A 27,830-nucleotide genomic window follows, 5' to 3' on the forward strand; every position below is an offset into this window, starting at 1 on the left:
GACAGCCGTCAGTCAGTTCTCTGTCTCTGTGGATCTGTTTCGATTTTGTTTCCTAGTTTATTAACTTAAAGATCTTAGAGCAAGTCACCCGGCTTCCCCAGGGCTGGACCCAGAGGAGAGGAACGCCGGGATCCCCGTCATAGTCCGAGACCATGCAGCGTGGAAGGAGCCACCCAAAGGCTTCTGCGAGAGTAAAGGGTCACTGTGACTCCCGGTGACAAGTAATCTGTGTCTTGAAACTTGCCCTCTGGTCAGAAAAATTGGAATAGGGAAGGAGTAAGGATGTCTTTTCTTGTCCTTTCTATTCTAATACATCTCCGTCATTTGCTCAAGGAGCAAAAACCAAGCAGGATCCAAGAGAGATTCTCCTATAATTCATAATGGGTGCTAACTAAACTTACTGAGGCAACATATCAAAATATTACATTGTACACCTAAAACTAACCCAGTGCTATATGCCAATTATAGTGCAATAAAATGGGAGTAAATTAAAACATTAAAAAAATAATTCAGGTTGCAGGCCAGAACCCCCAGCAGCCGCACATTGATGTTTCTCTCTCTCTCCCTCCCGCCCTCCCTCCCTTTCCTCTCTAAAAATAAATAAATAAAATCTTTAAATAAATAAATAAATAAAATTTAAAAATTGAGGAACTAAGCTAAAAAAATTCAAACACAATTATATTAAAAAAATTTTAAAAAATAATAATTCATACCCACTTGCCAAACAGCAAATAAAATCAAGAGGTTCTTATAGTTGCCTTCTTCAACTTATAGATAACTCTTTTTAATAATATTAGTTAACAATATTATTTGTGATTAATAATATAATTATCATTTATTATTACCCCATAATTATGCCATAATCAGAGAGGAACAATTGCTCTTACTCCTCCCTCTCCCTGTTATAGTGTGCTGGGCTATCTTAGCCTAAGTACAAACTAAAGGATTTAGACCCTGGCTGGTGTGGCTCAGTGGATTGAGTGGTGGCCTGCAAACCAAGGGGTCACTGGTTCAATTCCCAGTCAGAGCACATGCCTGGGTTGCAGGCGGGGTCCCCTGTAGGGGGTGCTCAAGAGGCAACCGCACATTGATGCTTCTCTCCCTCTTTAAAAAAAAGACCAAGTAAAGGATTTACGTTAGCAATTTGGATCTACTAACATTTGTTGCAAGAATTTGGGCGACTCAGTAAGTCACGGGGCCTCTCAATTTCGTCAGCTTTAAGTATACTTGTTTTTCACGGTTGCTGAGGACACGGTGATGCTTGAAGCCGTTAGTGCGAGAACTATCACACAGTGTCACGTGAACTAGTTACTGTTGAGATTATCATTAGAAACGTGCATGTTCTCCTTTCTCAGTCCCCCTTTTCCTTGTGTAATTTTAAAAAAGATTTCACTTATTTATTTTTAGAGAGAGAGGAAGAGAGGGAGAGAAGCCTCAGCATATGAGAGATATATCAATTGGTTGCCTCTCGCACACCCCCAACTGGGGACCTGGCCTGCAACCCAGGCATGTGCCCTCACTGGGAATTGAACCAGTGACTTCTCAGTTCACAGGTGAGCAGCCAACCCACTGAGCCACACCAGCCAGGGTTGGGCTTTCCATGTCCTCACATTTCCAACACAGTTAAACTTGAACAAATCTACTTTAGCTACCTTAGGAACTACCAATTGACCACTAGATGTCAGACTTGTTAAATAGTTCAAAACATGCTCCATTTTTTTTTTTTTTCTACCCCTAGGACTCGGAAACCATATTTATCTTTTCCTCCTTTTTAAGACATCTTTTGTGGCTTTGACAACTCCTTCATGAGGGTTATGTTTCTACCAGTTCAGAATGTTTCAATACTCAGAGCAGAAGCTGCCTCTAAAAGCAAACATCAGTATGATTGAAAATAAGTAACCAAACTCTATGTTTTAGACGTCAAGGCTCTTGGACCGACAGGTCTCTTTTTCTCCTGTAATTACACCGGGGCCCTGAAGCTGGGCAGTGGGCGTGGCAGTGGGCGTGGCAGGATGGCGAAGGGGCTGGTTGAAGAGCCCGCTCAGAGGAGAGCCCAGCAGGAGCCCTAGTTAGCAACTGCGCTGTCTAGTCCGAAATGTCACCTACACGTTGTCTGAACCCAGTGATGGAAATAAGCCATCACAGGATCGAGTCAAGAGTAACAGGAGAAGCACGAAGGACTGAAGAGAGAACTCTGGGGTGAGAATAAACTTGCCAAGGCACAAGAGTGGGAGAACATGATGATTTTTAAAAATTATGTAAATACCTCTATTTGAGCTAATACATTGCTACCAGATTCCATCACTTCGGTTACCATGACATTGTGACCTTGAAAACGACAGCGAACAGCTTGACAAAGCAAGAGCACCGAGGTCTACGCATAGATTTTTGTGTTTTAGTGACCACAGCTCCTTGTCTTGAGTGTAAAATGAGAAAACCTGTTGTACACTTAGCACACTTGTCCTTCTGTATCCTGCCTCAGTGCTGGGCACACTCATGCCTCAAAAGGAGCGTCATATTCAACAGCATTTTGATGTTTTATAAATTATGTAAATTCCTAGGGTCTAAAAGCACTTAGATCAAGAAAGCAAATAAACTCGATGAGAAAATTATTTGTCTTCCTTTTTCCCTGCATATGTTTGTAAGCTGTGAATCAAAGATACAACTTACTCATATTTTGGGGACAGTCACGCCCACACTTCCAGTGTATTTCAGAGCCCACAGCCAACCAGCACGCAGTGGAATCCCACATGGTACATTTCAACGCAGCTGTCACACTGTCTCTTAAAGGGCAACCGTACTCAGATGTACCAGTCCCATGTAACGTCTTCAGTCCTTGGAGCCAAAATCCACTCACGCAGGCTGGGGCTTTAAATATTTAAGATGTGGTTTCCTCATTCCATAATCAGGGAGCTCAGATTTCAGGGAAAGTGAGTGGGGTAGGCTTTAAATCTCAGGCAAAAACTGCAAGAGAATGCAAGCGCTATAGATCATCCTCAGCTGACGGGGTATCCCTGAGACTAGGCTGCGTTTGGCTACACGGAAGCCTAGCAAAGCCTGCAGGAAGCTCTGCTGATCCCACAATTAGTTTGTCACTATCCTTTCAGAGCCGGAAGCCAAGAGCAAACGGGCTTGCACTGCACAGAGATTCAGTGTATTAAGCACTCACGCGCCAGCCACGCACACACTGCAAAGGGAGTAAAGAAACTTCAGGCCACAGTCTGCAGAGAAGACATTAAATAGAGCATTATCTCCATTCCCCTCTTCCCCATTCCCAGTCCTCAAAATACTAAGGTGTTCTTTCTGCAACACACGATGAATTACATTTATTAGTAATAATAAAACATCTGCTTTTCAATTCTGATAACCCATCTGAAATGCAACCTATTCAAACTCTTTAATATGCATGCTGAAATTGACCTTTAGTTGGAAGCAGGAAAGAAAGGTCCAAAGTAAGTGGAAACTTTTGGTAATTCAGGCCTTTTATTGCGGGCAGGACTTGAAAAAGGTTTAAAAATCTGAAAGAACTCATAAAATTATTTGAAACCAAATAAATATTAGGAATTAGGTATTTTCAGTCTGAGCAACCTCACTTTTGCTGGAAATAGGGCAAAGAGACTATGTCATGCTGAAGGTGGACAAGAAAACTCCGTATTTCTAGCCCTGGCTGGCGTAGCTCAGTGGATTGAGCGCGGGCTACGAACCAAAGTGTCGCAGGTTCAATTCCCAGCCAGGGCACATTCCTGGGTTGCAGGCCATAACCCCCAGCAAATGCACATTGATGTTTCTCTCTCTCTCTATCTCCCTCCCTTCCCTCTCTAAAAATAAATAAATAAAACCTTTAAAAAAAACAAACTCCGTATTTCTGCCCATTGGAATTAGCCGATGTCAACTCAGGCGTATTAGTTCTAGGTCTGTTTTCCTAGGTCCGAAGAGCTTGACCCCTTGGAGGTCATTTGAGACGAAGATGCTGACAGGACGCTCATCACCCCCAAATATTTCAGTGCGCATTTCCTACAAACAGGAATATTCTACATATGGACAATCCTACCGTGGACATTAGGAAACTGTCCCTGATTTGTTAGGGAAATCTGCTTCACAAAGCCAGTCTGAGCCCGGCCAACGGCCCGTGAAGGGGCTTGAGGGCAGAAGGCCCCCCGGGCCAGAACCACGCCGCACTGCATCTAGTCATGGTGCTTCAGTTGCCTTCTGTCTGGAATAATTCCTTGGTCCTCCCTTGAGTTTTTGGTTAACGTTATTATAAGTCAGGAGTTCATGGCGTGTTCTTTAGTCTGAGTTTCATGATCCCACATGAATCGATTCAGGTTGTGTGGAACGATCAGTGAAGTGATGCTGTGATCTCATCGAGTGCTAGAGAGTGGGGATCTGTGTACCTTGTTCAGGTGTCACCACGCAGAACCGATTTAAACTCGGGGGTCTGTAGGCAACTATCCTAGGTACACTTTCTGTCCATGCACCATAGAATGCACTATACAATGCACTATAGGGAATGCACTATACAGCCTGACATTCCCTCAGTCCGTATAGTGCAACCTCACCTCCCAGTGCCCGGCTACTACTTGAGGGACACCACCTAGCAGCCTGGACGGGATGGCTCACCTGGAAAATACCCCAGCTCTTGTGTCATGGAATCAGGTTACAGAGCTCCCAAGATAAACCATTCATCTTCCTATTCTCCACCCCCCTTCCCCGTGTCATTCCAGGAGCTCTCTGGAAATTAGTGTGTTGGGGGAAGGAGAAGTTCCTACACTTGTACTTTAGGGCCAAAGACACCTCTGGATGCTCTGAACTTGGAAAAACGTGTGATTTCACCCCTACAGTGTTTTCACAACACTCTCCCTTTACCTATAGCTCATATCACATGGATTCCTGCAGGTATTTCTGTTCTATGCACAGGTGAAGCCACAAGTGCTCTTTAAAAAGCCCCATTTAGCCCTGGCTGGTGTGGCTCAGTGGACTGAGCACCAGCCTGTGACCCAAAGGGTCATGGATTCAATTCCCAATCAGTGCACATACCTGGATTGTGGGCTAGGTCCCCAGTTGGGGGCACGTGAGAGGCAACCACACATTGATGTTTCCCTCACTCTCTTTCTCCCTCCCAACCCCTCTGTCTAAAAATAAATAAAATCTTTAAAACAAAAAAAGCCCCTGAGCGCAGGCTGCGAACAAAAGCATCATAGGTTCGATTCCCGGTCAGGGCACATGCCTGGGTTGCGGGCCATGGCCCCCATTTGGGGGCACATTGATGTTTCTCTCTCTCTTTCTCCCTATCTTCCCTCTCTAAAAATAAATAAATAAAATCTTTTTTAAAAAGCCCCATTTATATATTCTGGAGCTGCAGTTTCCAGAATCCACTTGTTCAGGGTACAGTCTCCTCGACTTACCAGTTTCACTTTGTTGTCGGCCTTTTGGTCCGGATTCTTTATGGACTGTATCTGGTTGGTCCCCAACCCACCGTCAAACCTGACTGCTCTGCATGCAGATCCCTCCCCTGGTCTTTGGGGTCCTGACTGATGATCACTAGGCTGTGGTGGACTGAACTTCACCCCTGATTGCTGCCTGGCTGGGAGGGGTATTCCGGCCTGCCTTTGATCTATTCACAAAGATGACCTTTTGGAGGAAAAGACAGGGGGGAGGGGAAAGGTAAACATTCTTTCATAACTGCTAATTGCGTACCAAATCCCACGCTTGCTGATTCAGTACATTGTCTTAATCATTTCAACCGATCCTGGAGTTAGATGTTATTAACCTTTAAAAAGACATAAAATGCACTCTAATTAATTTGATTTCTAAACAAGTGTGAAATAATGAAGGCCCTATAATCTAATAAATCAAGATTTACTGATCAATATATTAATCAAGAGGTAGTCATGTCTATCCAGGAACCAATAAGCTTTTTGGAAAGAAAGTTACAAATGCTGTGTGTTTCAGCTCCAGGAAAACCTCCCAAGGCATTCAAAGGCATACACAACAGTTTGTTTTAATATTATTTAAAAATAAGATTATCTTATGTTTGCTACATCATTTGGTGCCTTTTTAAAGGTTAATTTGGGTAACAAAGTTCTCAACAAGCACACAGTTGTACCACAAAATATATGAGATACCTGAGTGTGATACACAAGTTTCGTTCTTTCTCCCTCCTCTCTACTCATCGAATGAATATTCATCTTACCTATCTCTTAAAATGACTTAGAAGATGGGTTGGTACCTTTGTTTATCTCGTGCTAATATTTTAGAGGGTTTTATGGTATGCAAAGAGACAGTCCTAGTAAAATCCGTGGATGTTTCAATGTGCTCTCTCAAGTGTGTATTTAAGGACACACAACCCCACGTGGACAGGTAGGTCGTGCATGCAGGCTGGACTAAATGTATGCAAGTAGCTCAGACTTACCTTTCTTCATACCCCAGCGCTACTCATGACCCATCACACGTCTTGAAAGAGAAGTGAGCGCTGCACCAGGAGAATGGGAGATGAACCCACCAGCCCTGAGTAGCAAGATAGACTCACACATTTGCCACAGAGGGAAGGATTCTGCCCTCATCTGTTTCCCTAGTGTGCGCCAGGAGACAGCGTGGGCGAGGCTGCTATGTCTCTGGTACTGATTGAAGCATAAAACCCGTTGTAGGAAACGTAATGGTGGCGCCATGAAGGAAAGCCGTGGGCTAATGCCATTCAGAGGGTGAACTGGATAGTTTCACAATGTAAGCATAGAAAGTCCAGGCCACTACTTTGGTGGGTGACTTTTTAAATGGCTTTATGTCTTCTTCTTAACCAGTTTGTTCATCAGAAACGTGCGAGATTTTTACCTGTGCTTTAGAGATCAAATCGTCATGAGATGGGGTGAGAGAGAGTTGCCATGCTGGAGTTCACTGCCAAAAAAGTTTAATCCCTAAACCTTGTTATGTGCTTCTCTGGAAATACTACTGTTTCGTAGTTGAGTTTTTGAACCCCGCAACTGACTCATACTCTTACTAGAAGCTCCTGACTTGGGGATACCTGCCTGACGGTTTCTCTACTTTTTGTCCCCTGTTGCCTTCATTTCTGTATGAACCCCTGATTTGAAATAGTCTGTATGAACAGGCTTTTAAGGACTGACAATTTGTGAACAGTTGCCTCCAAATTAGCCAATCATATTTGTGCAATGGTCATTGTTTATGCATCATCTTCTTCCAATAGGGTTATTTTCTTCCAAGTAATGTTTCTATCAGCTAGGGTTTCAATCCTGTTTCAGTGCCAGCCCAAAGCCATCTTGAACTGGGTGTTCTTAAGGGAGGGCATGCATAAACTTCGATTTATTTGCATTTCATGTATTCCTTTTAAAAAGACCTAGGGACATACAATGAAGTCTTTCTGAAACTATTCACAGTGTACAAATTATAGCCTGTGTACAAACTTCTCCTACCAAGTTTCTCCCATTTTTGTGGCAGTTTTATAAACTAGCTAACAGACTCCACTATTGATATCCCACCAATACTGGTACAATTTTTATGAATTTAAATTTACCTAGTCATTAATAGACATTACTAACAGACCTCTTTAAAGAAAAAAAAAAAAACAACAACCAGAGTCTGCAATGCCTTGGTGGCTGCAAAAGCAAAGCAGTAAGATCCACACCCTGGCTGGAAATCCTTGGGTGTCACCGACCCAACCTTAAAGGTAATCAGGTTTGCTTTACCTGTGGGTAAATGGATGACTCTCCATTCCATGGATGACTTTCAGAGGGTACTCTGCGAAATGTCCTCAAATTCAGTGCAAATGTTTCCAGTGGATTTTCACCCAACTGACCAAAAGAAGCTGTGTGGTGGAAGTAGATTGGTGTGGTATGGTGGGCTCTGGGATCAGAGTGCTTGGAATTTTACTCCAACCCCCTTCCCTCCTTGGCTGGGGGACTTGGAACAAGTCCTTTCTCTCTGCCTCAAATTACAGTAGTTTCAAAATTACAGAAGTGCTCTTATAGGGGCGGCTGTGAGGATTAGGTGTGAGGATTTGATGGGTACTTGAAGGCCGCAATCCAGGGGCAGGCACTTGGGAAGTACTCACTAAATGTTAGTAATTACCATCAAGTTCTTAAAGGGATTTGCTACTGTCAGAGTTCACAGCCACCAGCCTAAGGGATTTTTAATTATACTTTAAAAAAAATCTGCTCTTGAGTTGGGAAATCACACTAAAACCTAATTCTAATAGAATATTCATTAGCAAAACATAGAGATGCATATTCATAATGAGACAGGACAATCTGTAGATAATTCTGAAAATGTGGAAGCCCGAATTGTGGGGTTTTTTCCCCCTAGGAGATAAAGGATGCACCTGGGCCTGGGTGAGCCCCCAAACTGGATGCTTTTGATCTGTCCCTGGTTGCTGTACCAGCCAAGTTTGTCTTGAAACCCTGAACTAAACCTCCAGGGCGATAGTTGTTGTTTTTTTCTAATTTAATTTAATTTTTATTGTTGTTTGAATACAGTTGTCTCCATCTCCCCCCTCCCCACTATTTTCTCCTGCCCTCCATCCTCCCCACCCCAGGGCGGCAGTCCAAACTGCAACTCGGCATTTGTTGATGCTCTCTGAGCCTTTCCTTTTTCAGTTATGACAAAAGTCAAAAGTTACAAAAGCAACGAGATTTGGCATCTTTTAATGAAAGGTAAAACAACGATATAAACATACACAAATTTACAGAGAAGGAATCAACTTTAATCCATTTGGAGTAAAAGGTGCTTCTTATTTAAATACGGTATAAAAATAAATGCAAGAAACATTAACTGAGCATGTACAGACAGCGGACAAAGGTATGAGCTTGTTTATGACTCCGAATACACCGGTGAAGTGGAACGTCCTGTGCTACTTGATTGATCGGCAAATGTGAAGCCATATGTATACTTATTGATATACGCTTTTTTTTTTCCTTTCACAATTCTTCCAGTTTGTCACCGACTGAATTTTCGGTGAGCCGTGTGTTTAGCAGAAGCTTTAAGAGAAAGAGAGAGAAAGGGTTGGGGGGAAAGTAAAAGGTTTACTGCACTTGAACTTGATAAAAAGGAAAAGACACAGATCCGGCTTAGTACAAGGAAGAAGGGAGCAGACCACCATGTCTTGAAATGGAGGCATTGAGATGGCGGAGTCCCTTGCAGAGGGCGATGCCTTGCGGCACACAGAGGAAGAACAGTTCAGGTCCTTTGCTCATGCAACATCTTGTTCTAAGGTCCTCTGTTCCAGGTGACAACACAGAGCTACAGAGTATATGCAATGACTCAGTCTGCTTCCATGCTACAGGGCGATCCTTTTAGTAAGACTGAACGAGACTTGTTAATCTCTTTGACGTGAGGGATTTCCCCTGAGGAAAAACATAAACAAGGGTAAAAAACAGGATGATGACTGCAAAACCTACTTATAAATCACACCTATTTATTACAGCTTATTTTGTGCAAGGGTGAACACCGAACCCTTTTGGTATATCTCAGTGCAAACTTCACGACCAGCTTCCCCCCCGACCAACACGTCAAACAAAATGATCCTCCCTCTTCCCCCCCCCACCCCCCTGCCCACTGCCTCCCCACTGCAAACAGACTGATGGGTTCACAGCACAGATTAGCAACTCATAAAACAAGTCCATAAACGTTCCATTGAGGCTAAGCAATAATACAACGCTTGGGTTAGCAACTGGTAATAAACATGTTATGACAAAACTAGTAGGCTGCTCTGAAGGATAGCAGTGGGAATGCATTCTTGTTCGATTGCTGGAATTAGCGATGCCTTTATACATACTTCGATATGCCTAGGGTGTGATTTAGTCAAATGAAATGCAGTTTTGATGGTGCGATTGGTGAAAACTCAAGATTGATTCTGTCCCTTAGCCTATAGAGTAATGGAGATAAAGGTGCCAATTATACATCTAAAGATAAACATCTCTTAGCTTCTTACTTCAAGCTTGAGGCATCTCCCTGTGCTTTCCTACCCGGTTTCCTCCAACCCCAACCCCAACCCCAGAAATATCCCGTAAATCATGATTCCACATATTGTGTTAATACCTAGGATGCATATTCATCTGGTGGGGAAATCTTGACAGCTAAAACTGTCCCTGTTAATTACAAGTACTCTAGAGAGGTAAGACATACAAAAATTCTGATCAGAAAGCAGGCTGTCAATTTCTGTTTCATCTCTTATTGTGTATATTCTAATATAAAATTGATAGTCCACCAATTGAACGAAATGTGTACCTCTCCGAGGTTAAAATACTAAGAAAAAATCAGAAGATTTTTTTAAAGAAATATAATATTTTAGTAATAAATTAGTCAAAGCAATAGCACTGATTTACTACCTGTTGGGGCTCCAAGTGTAATGAAGGGGTGTTGGGAGAGAAATCATCAAATCATCACACATGGCCACATTTTGGAAAAAGGACAATATGTTTAAGAAATGATTAAAAATGTAAAAATCAAGCTTTCTCTACATCCTGTACAGAAACTCACAAGGACCCTTTTGCTAATTTCACTAGTGAGTGTGCTTAGCTTTCAGCAAGTGACAGCAGAAGATGCTATTGATTTCAGGGAGGGTTGGGGAGGTGGGAAGAGAGAGGTGGGGGTGAGAAGAGAAACATCAGTGTGAAAGAAAAACATCAATTGGTTGCCTCCTGCCTTGGCCCCTACTGGGGACTGAACCTGAAACCCAGGCATATGCTCTGACTGGGAATCGAACCTGTGACCTTTTGGTGCATGGGACAATGCTCCAAGCAACTGGGCTACAGGGGCCAGGGCTCTGGTTCTACCTTTATTCTCTCTCTCCTTCAGGGCTGGTTGTCCCAGCTCTTCAGTAGGCAGGTTTCTTACTTAGGTCTTAAATCTTTTTCCTGCTTACTCTGCTGCTTTAAGAAATACCTTTATGATTGACATGAGCTAGTTCTGTTCACTAAACAGTTAATTTTCAAGAGAAGAATGAACTAACATCGGTGTGCATGCTAGTGGCATCCCCAAATTAGTTATTTCTGTTCATATCTATCCTCTTATAAACTATAAGCTTCCTAAGAGTAGCGGCTGTATCTCATGATCTATGTATTCTCGGTAAGGAGTGAAGTGCCTGACCCAGAGTAGGTGTTCAATGACTGTTTTTATTACGTTGGACCAAAGAATCCGGTGGTGCTTGGATACAGGGGAACTCTTGGGTGATAAACTTGTTACACAAGCCCCCCAGGATGGAGTCCAGCTACATGGGTAGTTGGGGCCTCATAGCCACTGGCATAAACCCATGGCCTCGGGTTGATCGGACCAGTACTTTGGGAAATGCTATCGAAACTTCCGCCTCTGGCATAGTAGCAGCGAAGGGGAAGTTTCCCACTGGGAGACGTCTCTTCAGCAACCTCCAAACATTCCTTAGGAACCCCTGGGTTGTACTGGATGCTCTCTGGCCAAAACCCATGATGCAATCTGCAGCTTGTAGAACTTGAATGGCAATTTAAGAACTAACGAGGGTGCTAGGGGAAAATGAAGATGTATTGTCCAAACTGAACAGGCCACAACGTCTGATCCGTTTCATAACAACCGGTTCACAGCATGCTGCAGGGACCGTAAAATTGCTTTCTCAGGCCAGTTATCACCACAAGCGGCTTCAGTTTCAATAAAACAAGATGGGCACCCATATATGTCAACAACAAGATGATAAATGAGAGGAGTTGCAGGTCCATAAGAGAAGAAAGAGGAGAAAGCAGTTCATCCTTGTCCAGACTCATTTTATGTGTTTACTGGTAATATCTATGGTAGGGAAACCCAATGACAAGTTTATAAATTGTATAGTCTATCTATATGAATATACCTGTAATCTCCAATAATAAAATCGACAGCTCTCAACCAGAAAAGGATATGCACAAAGTCCTCCCTAAATTGCACAGACACAGAATCAAAGACTCCCTTTTCACCGTTCCCGATCTGCTTGTGCATCACGATGGATGGTTACATGAAGCCAATGATTTGCTTCATTGTGAGTGATGTTTATGTAGATCAAGGATCTCACTAACTCCAGGGAGGTCTCACTATACTGCAGCTTCGCTGGGGTAAATACAGTCTATGAAACGACTTTTTGGAATACTCTCAGGTTTGTCTCCATTTCATCGTGGAAGAAAATGACACCAAGGGACATGAAAGCACAGATAGGCTGGGCAAGACTGCGTAAGGACAGAGTGACAGCGACCGCCGTTCTCCACGGAGTGAAGGCCAGTCGGTGAAGGAAGCCTGTTACTAATCTGTAACACTAATTCATAAAGCGATTCTGGAAATCAGGAACACAAAGTGTGATTCCTGCCTTCTACAAGAAGTTGATTTTCTCTCTGTTGGATTAGAGGAAAAAGGAAAGAGAGAGAAAAACAGGTAGAGGTCCTTTATAATTCTGCATTCCATGGAACCAAGCAATTCAAGTGTTTATAAATATAAGAAAAAGTCAATATTTAGAACTATAATGGCAATAAATAAACAACTAAATAGCCATTAACAGAAGATTGAAGAGATGTATTCTGGGTATATCCATTCAGAGGAATTTTATGAAGTCAATGTTAGAGTGACGTAGAAGAATATGACATGACGTGGAAGACAGTTTAAGTAAATTTAAGTAATTTAAGTCAAAAAGTATATTTCAAAAGCATAATTAAAGTATAACCCAATTCCCTTAATATTTATATACATTTGTACAAAGTGCTAATTGGAGCTCTTTCTAGGTAGAGAGATTGCAGATGAAGGAACTGAAGTTCAGCAGATTAACTGATTTTTAAAAAATTTATATGGGGGGAAAGGGCAGGGCTAGGTTTTAATCCTAAATATGAACCCTTTGAGCTTACAGGCCTGGGCTGTTTTTTGCACATTTTGGTGCTTCTATGAAATCTGCATAAACTGTATTAGTCAGCATCTCCATAATGAGCCTAAAGAATTGAAGATTTAACCAAAAAAAAAATCTGAAAGAACTAAACATTGTTTCCCTTTCACTTTTAATGCTCCACACAAGTCACAGGACTTATATTTACACATGTTCTGAACAATATGTACACCGATGAGTGACAGCGTTAAGTACAGATTTGTCCCCCAAAGATCCACTGATTTCAGAGCCAGCCCAGTCCTTGTGTTGAAATGCTTCCACAGAGGTTCCATGGTTGCTCTGGGTAACCTGATGCAGTCTCCAGAGCTTACCTTACAGGCCCAATGTGCCAGCGTAAGAACGCCAGAGCAGAGGTGGTGGCCTGCAGACTCTGTGGAAGGCTCTGCAGAGAGTGGTCCTTGCTGAGGTAGGGTATGTTTTTTCCCCCCAAAAAGGTTCACTTAGGTGAGTTCCTGTGAGTTCAACATGAACATTTTCTAATTCTCATTTCCATTGGTCTAGCCCAGAGCCAGGCTCATCTAATTTCTACTTCACACCAGCTAAGAAGAGGAGGTAAGACAGTTGGTACTTGATTTACGGATTTTGATGGAAGGTGTGATTGATAAACCCTTTCACCTGGTTTTATGCTTATTTCCTATCTGTTCTCCCTTAAGGTTTATGTGGGCAGACAGATGCTATTATAATTTAATGGCTGGAAAATTGATGTCGGATTTGATGATGGCAATGGAGGAAGAAAACAACTATTTTAATCAGTAAAGCATATGAACTTTGTCGAGAGAGAATGAAGTCGACTAAAGAAGAATACCATTTGAAGGCACGAGAGGACAGAGCCACCCCTGAAAGACCTTAAGAGACTTCTCTGAGGACAAGGAAAGTTTTAAAAACAGTAAATCACAGGAAAAGAGATTACTTGAGAAAACAAGCCAAGGTGAAGGTGTAACAAAAATGTGTTATTCTTATCCCTCCAAGTGTTGGGCATAGTGAAAAGAAAATGAGTCATCTACAGAGAAATGGCTTTAAAATGAGAAAAATTTGCTTCCAGTCCCGGTTCTAACACTCAAAAATTGTGAAATGACCTTATCTCATTATTCTTCAATTTGCTCTTGGGTAATAGGGTGGTGACCCAGCCACCTCCCAGGGTTACTGTGTATGTAAACAACAACAAGACACCAAAACAAACAAAAAAGGAACAACTATCCTCAGAACATTGTAAAATGCTATGCAACTGTTAGTTGTTCATTATAGTTATTTCCTAAAGTGCCTAGGAGTTCATTACTCTCAGCAACCAACAGAAGTTCCAGGGGACTTCCGGCCAAGATGGAGGCATAGGTAGACACACTCTGCCTCCTCGCATAACCAAAAGAAGGATAACAACAATTTAAAAACAAAAACCAACCAGAACCGACAGAAAATCAAACTATATGAAAATCTGACCACCAAGGAGTTAAAGAAAACACATTCACCCAGACCTGTAGGAGGGGCGGAGATGGGCAGCTGGGAAGAGAGGACTTGCAGCAGCAGGCAGACCCAGAGAGGCGGCGGATTGCGGGCTGGGAGTTCCCACATTCTCGCGCAGATAAACCGGGAGGAACAACTGGGGAGCGGGACAGACCTCACAACCCAGGGCCCCAGGGTGGGGAAATAAAGCCTCAAATCACTGATCAAAAACACCTGTGGGGGTTGAGGTGCTGGGAGAAACTCCCAGCCTCACAGAAGAGGTTGTTGGAGAGACCCACAAGGGTCCCAGGACGTACCAAACCCACCACATGGGAATCAGCATCAGAAGGGCCCAATTTGCTTGTGGGAAGTGGGGGAAGTGACTGAAATCCTGGAGAGAGCGGAGTAAGCACCATTGTTCCCTCTCAGACCCCTGCCGCACCTACAGCATCACAACCCAGCAAGGTGGGTTGCCCCGCCCTGGTGAACACCTAAGGCTCTGCCCCTTACTATGCAACAGGTGCGTCAAGACAAAAAAAAAAACGTCTCAAATGAAAGAACAGATCAAAGCTCCAGAAAAAATACAACTAAGTGACAAAGAGATAGCCAACCTATCAGATGCAGAGTCCAAAACACTGGTAATGAGGATGCTCACAGAACTGGTTGACTTTGGTCTCAAATTAGATGGAAAAATGAAGGCTATGCTAAGTGAAATAAAGAAAAATGTACAGGGAACCAATAGTGACGGGAAGGAAACTAGGACTCAAATCAACCATTTGGAGCAGAAGGAGGAAAGAAACATCCAGCCAGAAAAGAATGAAGAAATAAGAATTTTAAAAAAATGAGGAGAGGCTTAGGAACCTTCAGGACATCTTTAAACATTCCAACATCTGAATTATAGGGGTACCAGAAGGAGAAGAGGAAGAGCAACAAGTGGAAAACATATTTGAGCAAATAATAAAGGAGAACTTCCCCAATCTGGCAAAGGAAATAGAACTCCAGGAAGTCCAGGAAGTTCAGAGAGTCCCAAAGAAGTTAGGCTTAAGGAGGAATACACCGATACATCATAATTACATTACCCAATATTAAAGATAAGGAGAGTATCTTAAAAGCAGCAAGACAAAATGAAAGAGTTATCTACAAAGGAGTGCCCATAAGACTGTCAGCTGATTTCTCAAAAGAGACCTTACAGGCAAGAAGGGGCTGGAAAGAAGTATTCCAAATCATGAAAGGCAAGGACCTACATCCAAGATTGTTCTATCCAGCAAAGCTTTCATTTAGAATGGAAAGGCAGATAAAGTGCTTCTCAGATAAGGTCAAGTTAAAGGAATTCATCATCACCAAATCTTTATTATATGAAATGTTAAAGGGATTTATCTTAGAAAAGAAGATAAAAAATATAAACAGTAAAATGACAGCAAACTCACAATTATTAACAACCACACCTAAAACAAAAACAAAGGCAAACTAAGCAAACGACTAGAACAGGAACAGAACCACAGAAATGGGGATCACATGGAGGGTTATCAACAGGGGAGTGGGAGGGAGAGAGAGGCGGAAAAGGTAGAGAATAAGTAGCATAGATGGTAGGTAGAAGATAGATGGGGGGAGGGTAAGAATAGTATAGGAAATGTAGAAGCCAAAAAACTTATATATACTACCCATGGACCTAAACGAAAGGGGAGGAATGTGGATGGGAGGGGATATACAGGGTGGAGGGGAGTGAAGGGGGGAAAATGGGACAACTGTAATAGCATAATCAATAAAATATACTAAAAAAACATTTAAGTAAACACTAAAAAAAAGTTCCAAGGATATTGCGAAGATCTGTCCAGCAAAGCATTGTGACTCAAGTGTGAAACTCTTGTGATGCTATTTTTAGACTGGAGCTTGTAAACAAACTTCTGCAAATAGACAGTAATCAAAAATGGCCCAGGTAGGAATAGTTTACCATTATCTTGTACATCATAGCATTTTATTTATATTATTAGGTGCCCTAGCAATTAAGGTCTACACCTTCCACATGTCCCCAGGACAAAGCAGGTGTTGGGAATATAGTTGACACTTGATGTATAAATTTTGACTGAAGACATAGATGACTAATCCTCTCTTCCCCTTATTTCATATTCATCTTTTCTTAAACTTTGCGGTGTGTGACAGTGTGGTGCAATTGTTTTAAAAAGTATAGTTGCCGTGAAATAGTATAATGTTTCAGACGTACAACATCGTCATTCTGTATTTGTATACCTTACAATACAATCACCACAATGATCGAGTAACCATCTGTCACCATGCAAAGTTATTATGGTATTATTGGCTATATTCCCTGTGCTGTACATGATATCCCAGGAACTTACTTATTTTATAACTATAGGTTTGTACCTCTTATTCCCCTTCTTCTTTTCCACCCATCCCCCATGCACCAAAAATGGAAACAGTAATTTGAAAACATATTTGCACCCCTATGCTCATTGCAGCAATATTTACAATAGCCAAGACATGGCAGCAGTGTAGGTATCCAATGACAGACGAATGGACAAAGAAGAGGTGGAAGATATGGATACATAATATATAGTATTTGCATAATATATAATACGATTTATAATAAAAATTATTCAGCAATAAAAGTAATGAAACCTTGTCATCTGTGACAACATGGTTGAACCTAGGAGGTATTACACTAAATAAAGTTAGACAGAGATGCACAAATACCGTATGATTTTACTTATATGTGGAATCTTAAAGAAATCAAACAAATAAGCAAACGTGGTGCTATTTTAAGAGCTGGGGAAGTGGGTTGGAATCAGGGATGGCGTTGGAGGAAAGGCAACCATTTTGCTTCCCCCTCCCATCTTCCTTAAGTTGTGTTATTATTTTTAATTATATCACACAAACTTCCACTGGAGTCTCAAGAACAATATTCTGTCAGCATTACATTAGAAAAGGATGCATTTGAAACAATGCTGAAATAATACACCAAGCCCAAGCGCTGTGCAACTTTCTCCATCAAAATCTTGAAGCATTTCTTTTACATTCTCTTCCCGTGGTGACTTACAAGGTATCTTTAGGATAATGTTACATTACAGGTCGTAGATTCCAATAGAACCAGCCAAAATTTTGTTACGTTTATCGCACAATTAATTCCCAGAGTCCTTCATTGTCCAGCCCTTTAATTTGCAATGCAATCACATAGAATGTTCAAAGTATATACTGCTTTTCCGTCACTTAAATCCTCTGTGAATGGCCACAACGGGCAATTCATGAATAGAACTGGTTCGCACTCCCCACCACAAAAATCCCTGAAGGAAACTGAAAACAAAAACCGTATCTTTGTTGAATCCAATGGGCTTACATGTCAAATACACACAACTCCACTTAACTAGCCATCAGAGCGAAAGCCACGACACACACACACACACGTACACACAGCAGCGGCATGGAGCTAACCACACAACTCAACAGACGATGCAGACGAACTGGAGTATAAACCAAGATTGTTCTACCTCTTTTCATAACAGGTTAGTGCTGGCCCTCATTGTTGGTGTACAGTTTTTATGGCATGGGAAAATAGGGATGTTTCTGCCCTATAAAAATAAATGTGTTGAAGGCTTTAGTTTGCGCTTACACGATGTCAGAAAGTTCCAAAGGCACTGGTACAATACAAAGAAAAGAAAATAAGAAAGAATCCCACAAACAAATATATCACCAAAACACATGGCAAGATACTCGGGAAACAGTGGTATAAAAACTGCTAATCTCCTGAATGATTTAGGCAATGGTTTTCAACAGTTTCCTGAAAAATGAGGAATAAGAGATGCATGGTGGTGGGTCTTTGGCAAAGCTCATCGCCGACCACCATTCACACCCAATCTTTGGCTTTAAACTGCTAATTATGTCATTCTGTCCCCCAAGGGGTAGAAAGCAGACACCCCATGACTGTTCCCAATCTTTTAAGCTTTAGGAAGAGCCGAGGGAAAGAAAAGCATGCCCTATCTTTAATAAAGAAAGGGCTATAGTAAGTAAAAATAAAAAATATAAAAAGTCATTATTTCTTCATTTTATATATGTTAACATAAACTTCTTTCCAAACCTTAGCTAGATACATGTCGTTTTCCATGTATGACATCTTTATCTGCTCTAGAAAGGGCTGAGCCAGTAGGGTTAGTAGAACAGTTCTGGATTTGAACAAGGGCAATACGTTGGCTGTGATATCTAAGGACTCCAGGTGGGCAATGGGGCTAGACATTGGGGAACTTTCTTAACTGGACTTAAGGATCTGGGATCCCTCTGAAAAGACTTACCACATTCTGCGCAAATTTCTCAAAAGATGTTCTGCGATCCATTGAGCGTTCCGACTTACGTGTGGGGGGTGGGGAGGGGCCAAGGGCAACAGGGGACGTAAACACACACAAAAAGAAAGCGAGGAAAGCAGAGCAGAAAAAGACAGGAAGATGAAATGATGCAACAGCAAACCGTGCCCTAGATCAGAGGGCCCGAGGAGGGAGGAGAGCTCCCTCTTTTTACCGAGGATTTCATTGCAAACACCAAAATTCTTCTTCTGCAAACACGATGGTGTGATTTTGTGCAAAATTAAACTACATTAAAATGAAGTAGATATGGGACGCTTTTACGCTGACATTTGCAAAGTCTAAATATTTGAAAATCTAGTGGCATTTCCTAATTGTTTTCCAGCAGGACCAGATTGCTGTTGATGACAGTGTTCGTTTTATAAAGCACTGTTATCCAGCAGAAATTTCTGAAAGAATGGAAATTTCATTTTTGCTGTCCAGCATTTCAGCAGCCTTTAGCTGTTATCACTGAGTACTTAATATTTGGCTAGAATTCTATGTAATTTTAATCGATTTTAATTTTAATTTGAACAACCCCATGTGGCCAGTGGTTGCTGTGCTGGACAGCGTGAATACAGAGTATCTCTTTTCGGTTGTAAAGGCGCTGGCCTTTGAAAAATCCCATTAACCTAAATGATGATCATGAAGTACACAGAATTACAATTTCATTTCAGAATTTCAAGAAGCTACAAACTGTTTTAATATTAAAAAATAACGACGGTGGGAATCCTTTCACATTGTGTACATATATGAAATCATCCCGTTGTACACCTGAAATAATGTTAATTTTATTTGTCCCTTATACCTTAATAAAGCTGACATTTTCATCACCTCAAATATTAACCTTTTTTTATAACCACACAAGTCCTACTCTCTTAGCAAAATTCAGTTATACAATATAAAATATCATCAGCCATAGTCATCATGTCACACACAAGGTCCTCAGACCTGTTTGTATCGTATACCTGAAAGTTTGTGCCTTTTTTCAGCCTCACCCCATGGCCCTGGAAACTGCTTTTCTACTCTGTTTCTCTGTTCAGCTTTGTTTTTTTAAGATTCTACATATAAGTGATTCCAGGCAGTGTTTCCCTTTGTCTGTCTGGCTTGTTTCACTTCGCATAAGGCCCTCGAAGTTCCTCCACGTTGTTGCAGATGGCAGACTTTTCTTCTTTTTCTCGGGTGAATAATATTCCTGTGTATCTGTGTGTGTGTGTATAAATTTTCCGTAGCTATTCACCTGTCAATGCTTGCTCAGGTGTCTATACCTTGGATATTGTGATAATAATGCAATAGACACTGGAGTACAGATAAAAAAAGAAATAATGAGTGATGTTGATGCTTTTATCCAGATTTCCCACACCCTGTTTTATGGGTGATACAGGGTGCCAGTGACACAGGATGCTGAGACTTTGATTATAGACTTTGATTATAGACTCAGTATTGATTAAATACTGAGGCCTGCTGGAACTCTTCCAAAATGTGTGTGGCTACCACATTAGGTGTGTAAAGTTCACTGTGGGGATCCCAAGCGATTCAGGCTAAATTCCACGAGAAAGATACTTAGAAGCCAACATTACCGCATTTTGACAGCTATCACCGAAAAAATGACATTTTTAGTGATGGGGTATGTGGCTGAAAACACATATTCTACGTTCCTGAACAAAAAGACCCTGTTCTAGTGTTCTACCTAATGCCATGTGTCCTTTTCCTTTATTGAAATTTTTGATTTCCTGTCCTGAACTAGGTATATAGAAGACTAACACGAAACATAGAAACCGCTTCTCAAAAACAGTGTAAAGCAAGAACATCTACAGAAACAAACAAAAAAGAAGAGAAGCACACAGAAACAAAAATAACTTAAATGGCTCTTAAAAATGCAAAGGTCGGGGGAGGGTATTGGGGTGCGTTCACTTACCGCTTGTCCAACACCTTGGGCCCAGGGGAGGTAACTACTCCAAATAATTACAACTGAGGACCAGAGCTGAAAAGGCCACAAAGAAGCAGTACCTTTTTCTTTGCCTGTAGAAGCTCCTGATAGGCACTGGATCTTATAAAACGTGGGTATGAATCACTTTTCATCAACTTGTAAATATGCTCCTAAAAAGAAATAATAGTTAAGGTGCTTCGGTATGTGATTTTTCCCAGGAAACATCATATGTGGTGATAAGAATACAACACTTAGTTCAAAAGCAAATCTGGGGGCAGCTAGAAATAATCACAATAACGCTGAGGGGAATCCCTTATGTTTAGAGAACAGGAAGATTCTCAAATTCGTTCTTTTATTCATGAGTCCATTTTAAAACTGGTGGAGGAGCTACAAAGAATGTTGATCACATCCAGTCCTTTTAAAAAAATGGAATTTAGTTAATGGAATGTCATAAGTCCAAATCGAGTTGTTGATTTATAGAGATTATTCCAGAATATATCAGTCAATCAATTTCTCCCTTAAAATGACTCCAGGCCCAGCATGAATGATGCGAAGTCAGCTTAGATACCTGTGGCATCGCGTGTATTTGGAGGGTGGGACTGCTCAGATGAATCATCTCTCTTTAGTGAAATAATATGGAAAACTGTCACCCACATCCACGCTGGGCCAGAGCACAAGGAAAAGAATAAATAATGTAATATTTGGTGGTGCTATCTCCCTATTTGTATGCTCTTTTTACTCATTCAGCGACAAGTTCAATAAATATTTAATACTTTAATTCTAATCAGTTTGTAATATTCTGCTTTAGCGATGAATAATGGTAGACAAGTGGAAAAAAATGTATTGACCCAATTCAGTGTTGCTGGCCCTGTTCCAGGAGACTGTGTTGTGGCCTATTGCAGCTCAAGGGAGGGCAGAGCCTCGCTGGTCTTTCTAGTCTAGTGAAACAGCAGTTAGGTGTAGAGTTCTGAAGCCTTTGAGAGTATTTGGAGGTCCCAATCTCTTGTTACTTGGAGAGAATATACGGTTTTAGAAATGACTCAGTTTCCCTAGTCTCAAACACAAAAAATTGTAGTTCCTCAGCATCCACTTCAAAGCACTCAGGATTAAGCCTCAACTATTTAGTCTAAGGCTCCTCTCCAAGAGCAGGGCACATTTAAAACTATCAGTTTGTTATCGTAAGAGTGAAATCACGTCGTTTTGGAGTCGAGCATTTTAGGATTCGGATACCATCTTGCTCAAGATCTATCAGTTGCAAAGTGCAAGTGTAAGCAGTGTATTCATCTCTCTCAGCCTTACTTTTCTAAGGTTTTGTACAAAGTTGTGGGAATGGAAGAAATGATAAATGTTTAGCAGAGTATGGGGCTGTGCTTGAAGATACACTCCTAAATGCTTGCTGATGCTAATTAATGTAATCCCCACGCAACCTCAGGGAGGTTTAAGTGTGGAGAAGTATGGAAAATCAGAGGCACGGGGAAGGGAAGTACTGAGGCAGGCAGGGCCCGGACTAGAACCCAGGCAATCTGGTTCTGGACCCTGCTTTCTTAGCCATTGCATTGTGTCTCTTCTCAAACAAGGACAAAGAATTCCTATTACGTATTTGAAGACAGGGTTTAAAAACCCACAGACAAACTGGAGTTAAACATCTCCGCTTAATTCAAGGAGAAGCCTAGCGTCTGCTGGTAATGCTTCCCGTAGGAAACTATGCCTTTCCACGTCGAAGACCCATTAAGCAAAATGTCTTTAAATGACACCGATAAATAAATGTTCCTTTTAAGACTTCAGGAAGGTCATCTCAAACATTTTACGCATTGCTGGTTCTAGAGAAATGTTTGAAATGTTATCTTGAACTGAAATGAAAATAAATGAACAGAGAAGGATGCAAGGCCAGAATTCTTATCCTGCTCTTGGTCATGTGTGTCTGTAGACTTTAACTATTTCCACTTAGAAGACCACAGCATGGAGAGGAAGAATGGGTGTTTGGTTAGCTGTTTTAGTCTGGGTTAGTTTTTTATTTTATTTTATTTATTTATTTTTAGAGAGGGAAGAAAGGGAAACAGAGAGAGAGAGAAACATCAATGTGTGGTTGCTGGGGGTCATGGCCTGCAACCCAAGCAAGTACCCTGACTGGGAATTGAACCTGCGACACTTTGGTTCGCAGCCCGCACTCAGTCTGGGTTAGTTTTATACAGAGTGGCTCATTTCCTTAAACCACAGCCAAGGAGAAATGTATTTTCTTTTTTCTTTTCTTCTTTTTTTTAAAAGATTGTATTTATTTATTTTTAGAGAGGGGAAGGGAGAAAGAGAGGGAGAGAAATATCATTGCGTGGTTGCCTTTCTCACGCCCCCTACTGGGGACCCAGCCAGCAACCCAGGCATGTGCCTTGACAGGGAATCGAACCTGCAACCCTCTAGTTCTCAGACCTGCACTCAATCTACTGAGACACACCAGCCAGGGCCAAGGAGAAATGTATTTTCTACTAGAGTAAAATTAAGGAAGGACATTTGTGTATCTCATTCTTCATCTTCTGTACTTTATTTTAGTAACACTGTTATTTAAAGTACCATGTACTTTCTAGAGTTAATACCCTTTTCCAAAAATGGTTTAAGAAATTATAAAGTAGGCATGTTCTGATTAATAGCCAGTTTCAACACATTATTAGGAAATGATATTCAAATTGTTCTTAAGGGGACATTTATGTCCAGTTTGATTTTAAAAAACACTCAACACTTGTCTTTGGAAGTTAATGTCGTAATATCAATTTTCTTCTGCAGACCAAAAAATTAACTTGAAAGCGTAATAAGTGCCTGAATCTAGTATGCCATTTTATCATTAGTGGCAAAACTGGTTTGAGTTTGACATAACTCTAAGCTAATTCAGCTTAGCTCTGACTGTTGTAATCATGGATACCTAAGGCATGTCAGAATCCCAGAACCTTCACATTGATGACACCTTAAAGATGTCAAATACAAGCCCTGGCTGGCATAGCTCAGTGAGCATGGGCTTTGAACCAAAGCATCGCAGGTTCGATTCCCAGTCAGGGCACATGCCTGGGTTGCAGGCCACGGCCCCCAGCAACCGCACATTGATGTTTCTCTCTCTCTCTCTCTTTCTCCCTCCCTTCTCTCTCTCTCTTTCTCCCTCCCTTCTCTCTCTAAAACTAAATAAATAAAATCTTTTAAAAAAAAAGAAAAAAAAAGATGTCAAATACGTGTTCCTGAAGTTGGGCCACTTGGGGTGAATGCTTGCTTGCATATTGGGTAACAAACAAAAGAGAAGAGGAAGTAAACGTTTTCAAATATTTCCAATACTCCCTTTTAGAAACTGTGCATGTAAAACCATACACACTTCCAAGACATCACCAGGCTTTTAAAAACAGGCCACTCTAAAGCACCTCTGTTCGCTTTAGATAGATGAAGAGTTATTTTACATATGGTGAGCTAATCTGGGCTATTAGGCATTGCGGCCAATTCTAATAAAATGAAATGAAAAGTATCTGAACCGTCAATTTCTCAGCAGCGCATCTGTGACGTACGTGGGGCCCACCCACCCCTGCACCCACCTGAGCGTCTTCGAACGTGTACCGTCCAGGCTCCTTCACGTTCTGCGTGGTTTTGTCATAGCTCTTAGAGTCCAAGTTAATGGCGCTGGGGGCTCCTGGAGCCAGAAACTCTTGCCATATCTCCTGAACTCGGGAGGGGACTTCTCGAATAGGCCTTTTCTTCAAGTCCTCCACTGCCAGCCAGAACCTACGCAGGATGTGACACCAAGCATTTAAACTGCTGTCTCATCATCTGAAATGTCTTATCAAATTGAGTGACCTTATAATGTACAACGACGCATAATAATGAACTCACTTTCTGGAGGGCTTCCAGTACCAGGCCTTGACTGATTTTTTTTAATCAATTGCATTCAAAGGTATATAATTTTTTGGAAGGAAATACTGAAAACAGTATCTCTTATGAGCTTGTTGTTAAAAGTGGATCTGCCAGAGCCCTGATTCTGTGCAAACTTCATTTTATTACAGCCAAGTGGCAGTGCTAGAGAACCATTTATTGGAGAGGAAGAGGAGTTTGGAGGGTATCCAGGGTCAGCGACACACCGCATGCAACGGGGGGAGAAAGTCATGTATTATACTGCATTCTCTGGGTCTTTTGTCCACTTGAGTGGTGAGGGTCCATAGGAAGAGGGTTTTCTGCTCTATCTGGCAAAGGAATCACAGCAAAGCTTTGCTGGAGTTAAGGGAAGTCGGGGCCCAGATCAAAAAAGGCCCTGGCTGGAGAAATCAGGGCAAGTAACTAATTTTAGGAGATTGAATTCAGAGAGTTACGGAACGACAGAAGCAGAAAGCTTTCCCATGCCGTGGTCTGAAAGGCTTTCATTTGCAGACATTATATCACTCAAGAAGCTCTGAAAAAATAAATACATATGGACTTCTAAATACATAAATGTATTTTCTATGCCTTTTTATAGAATATATGTGTTGAGAGGATAGGACGCCAGGACATGTTTTGGTTGATAAGAGTAAATAGAAAAGTCTAATAATAAGGGGGCGTGTTGTATGAATGGATTCCATGCCCTTAAAGGCCACTGTATGCTATATAGAGCTTCACTATATAAGGTCGCTCCACTGCCTGTAATGCCTCCCTCAGAGCTCTTGATTGGACCTAGAAATAAAGTTAAAACATGAACAATTGGTGAATATAAAACAAGCCTAAAAGTGTAACTACTAGGTGTAACCTAGTAGTGTAAAAGCCTAAAAGTGTAACAACTACGTTATCCTCCACAGGCACTGCTATGGCTCTGACGGTAGGTGTGACCACGACATGGACAAGGTGGCCGCACGGACGGAGGCCACGGTGAGTTACAGCCCTAAGAGGGGGACAACGCGATCAGCGGTCCCTTTGTAACTGTTAAGTTTTAACTGGGGCCTTAAAGAGAGGTCAGAGATAAGCTTGCGTTGAGCTAGAATTAGAATATCAAGTACTACTCCCTCTAGAGATGTTTCAGTTTCTAGACATCTTTTTCCTACAGCTACATGTGACAGTAGATCATCCGATTTAGCCAACAGGAAACTACCACTATGGCTTTGCAAAGGGACACCTCAAGGCTATTTTCCTCCTAAAATACACATGTCAACACTGCAATCTCACAGGAATACCATCTGCATCTGAGGGACAATCAGTGTTACAGTCAGCGCTCGTTCAAGTTCATTCCAGCACACTTTGACACCTAAGTTAAACGCATCTGTCCTCGAAGAAGAAATAGAGGAAAAAATAACAATTCATGCAGCCACAGGACCAGGAAGCCCATGAGGGACTCTCACGGAGCCGCACAAACTGGACGGTCTGGGAATACAGAGCAGAAAAGCCCTTCCGCTGGGGAGAGTGCTGGGCTGGACAAGGACGTTCTGGAAAGCTGCTATAGATGCAGTGACACCTTAAATGGACTTGGTCATAAGGATGAATTATCCAAAAAGTGGAGAAGATAACAATGACAATACCTACTTTGACACATGGGTGCAGGCACTATGCTAAGGGGTTAGCTATATTAACTCAGCAGCTCCTCCCATTTCCGGGAATAGGAGACTGAGGATGTGGAGACAGGGTGACCTGTTTCAGGCTGTCCTCTGTGAGGGTCCTAAGTGGGGTGTGCCCCGGGCTCACATGCAACAGATGAGAGGCCCCCAGCCACTGCCTGTGATGCCTCCCTCAGAGCCTCATTGCCCTTTTCATCCTCAGCATAGTGTTGTCATCACTGTATTAATAACTTAGTAGAATGCGGAGGGCACTGGTTAAAATCCCCATCTCCCCTATTACATGGCAGCTGGAATATGAGCAAGGATCTTAATGTTTTTGAGCCTCTGTTTCTTCCTCGGTAAAATGGGATGATAATGCCTATCTCACCAGGTTTCCATTAGATTAAATGACATAAATGATGGAAAGGTCACTTTGGAACTGCCTGACATATTTTTAGGTACTCAAAAATAAAACCCATATTACTAGTTAGTACTGACTCCATGCTAAGTATTTACTCAACACACTTCCTCTGCAACAGAGATGAGCAAAATAGAAACCCATGGAGAGTGCAGGCTGCAGCTGAAGAATAAGTAGTTATTGATAAGCAGGATTTCTCGCCTCTTCTCTTCTCTCCTGATACTTGCGGAAAACACTCATATGAGTACCATGCTTGCATAGATGGCCAGTGCTTAGAGGTGTGTCACGGCTTAGATACGAGGCACTGAGACTTATTTAAGCCCAATTAGCCCTGTAGGTTAACTGGACCATTTTGCCTCCCTCGCCTGTGACCCCAGATACCAACGCACAAGCAGTGTGGCTCCGATCTGGGGAGCAGTGGGCAGTACGGGCTTATAGCAAGTCTAGGCTGCAATTATTAGCAATCTGACTTGGACAACACAGTTGACCTTCCCCAAACATATTTTGCTTACCTGTAAAATGGGGTGAGAATATTTACATTTTATTTTTGTTGTGATGATTAGGTGTGTGATAATAAAGCATGGCATACTTATAAAGGTAGTGGGTAGGAAGCATATTGTGGCACAGAATAGGTGTTCAAGATTGATATCTCTGTCTCTATCTGCATATGTACCTACCTACCTACCTACCTACCTGTCATCTACATGTGTAGCAAGGAAACATAATAGGCATAAGGTAGATATTCTAGAAATATACTCAACATATATTTCTCATATGTAATATTTTGTATGTAATTACTTAGCAGGGAAACCAGTGTGGCACAGAATTATTGAGATAAGAAACGGTTAAAGTTTGAGTTAAGGGATCAACAGTGATTCAATTCATTCATGAAAACACAGCTCGCACGTGCCCTCCCTTTGCCCAGAAGCTTGCTCCCTATTCCTTTTCTGTCTGGTTACATCCTCAGCAGCCAGATCGCAGTCTAGAAGCCACTTGCCTGAGGATGCCTTTGCTGCCCCCCAACTCTGGGTTAACTGTCCCTCCACACTTCTCTGATCTAAACTCCCATCCTTTTGCACTGTGGTCTGTCTTCTCTGTATCCATCAGCAGGCTGCAATGCTAATGAGATCAAGAGCCACTTTTGTTTGGTTAGGTGATTCTGGCGAGGCTCATTGCCTGTTTACTTCTTCCTCATTATTTTCGTAATGTCAGCATTTCGTCAAAAACTTAAGAGACTTAGAGGAAACTGCACTTCCCCATCCATTGTCATGCTAAAACTATCCTTGATTTCTGCTTTATTTTTTACACA

At 41.8% G+C, this 27,830-nt stretch overlaps 1 protein-coding gene across 7 annotated transcripts in view; it reads right to left on the reverse strand.

The window, feature by feature from the left end:
- Positions 1 to 8,635: 8,635 nt before the first annotated feature.
- RGS7 (regulator of G protein signaling 7) overlaps positions 8,636 to 27,830 on the reverse strand; it is a 307,380-nt gene continuing 288,185 nt past the window's right edge. For 2 of the 7 annotated variants that reach the window (XM_036016116.1, XM_036016117.1), the window contains exons 15-19: positions 24,148 to 24,334; positions 20,665 to 20,754; positions 18,610 to 18,663; positions 17,812 to 17,892; positions 8,636 to 9,350 (exon numbers count right to left, since the gene is read on the reverse strand). In XM_036016116.1, coding sequence (XP_035872009.1) covers positions 17,818 to 17,892; positions 18,610 to 18,663; positions 20,665 to 20,754; positions 24,148 to 24,334 — 406 coding nt within the window. In that variant the 3' untranslated portion in view covers positions 8,636 to 9,350; positions 17,812 to 17,817. The remainder of the gene's footprint in view (positions 9,351 to 17,811; positions 17,893 to 18,609; positions 18,664 to 20,664; positions 20,755 to 24,147; positions 24,335 to 27,830) is intronic. The other 5 variants (XM_028531203.2, XM_028531204.2, XM_028531205.2 and 2 more) reach the window with 3 other exon arrangements.

Source organism: Phyllostomus discolor, chromosome 15, assembly GCF_004126475.2.
Source record: "Phyllostomus discolor isolate MPI-MPIP mPhyDis1 chromosome 15, mPhyDis1.pri.v3, whole genome shotgun sequence".
NCBI classification, from domain to species: domain Eukaryota; kingdom Metazoa; phylum Chordata; class Mammalia; order Chiroptera; family Phyllostomidae; genus Phyllostomus; species Phyllostomus discolor.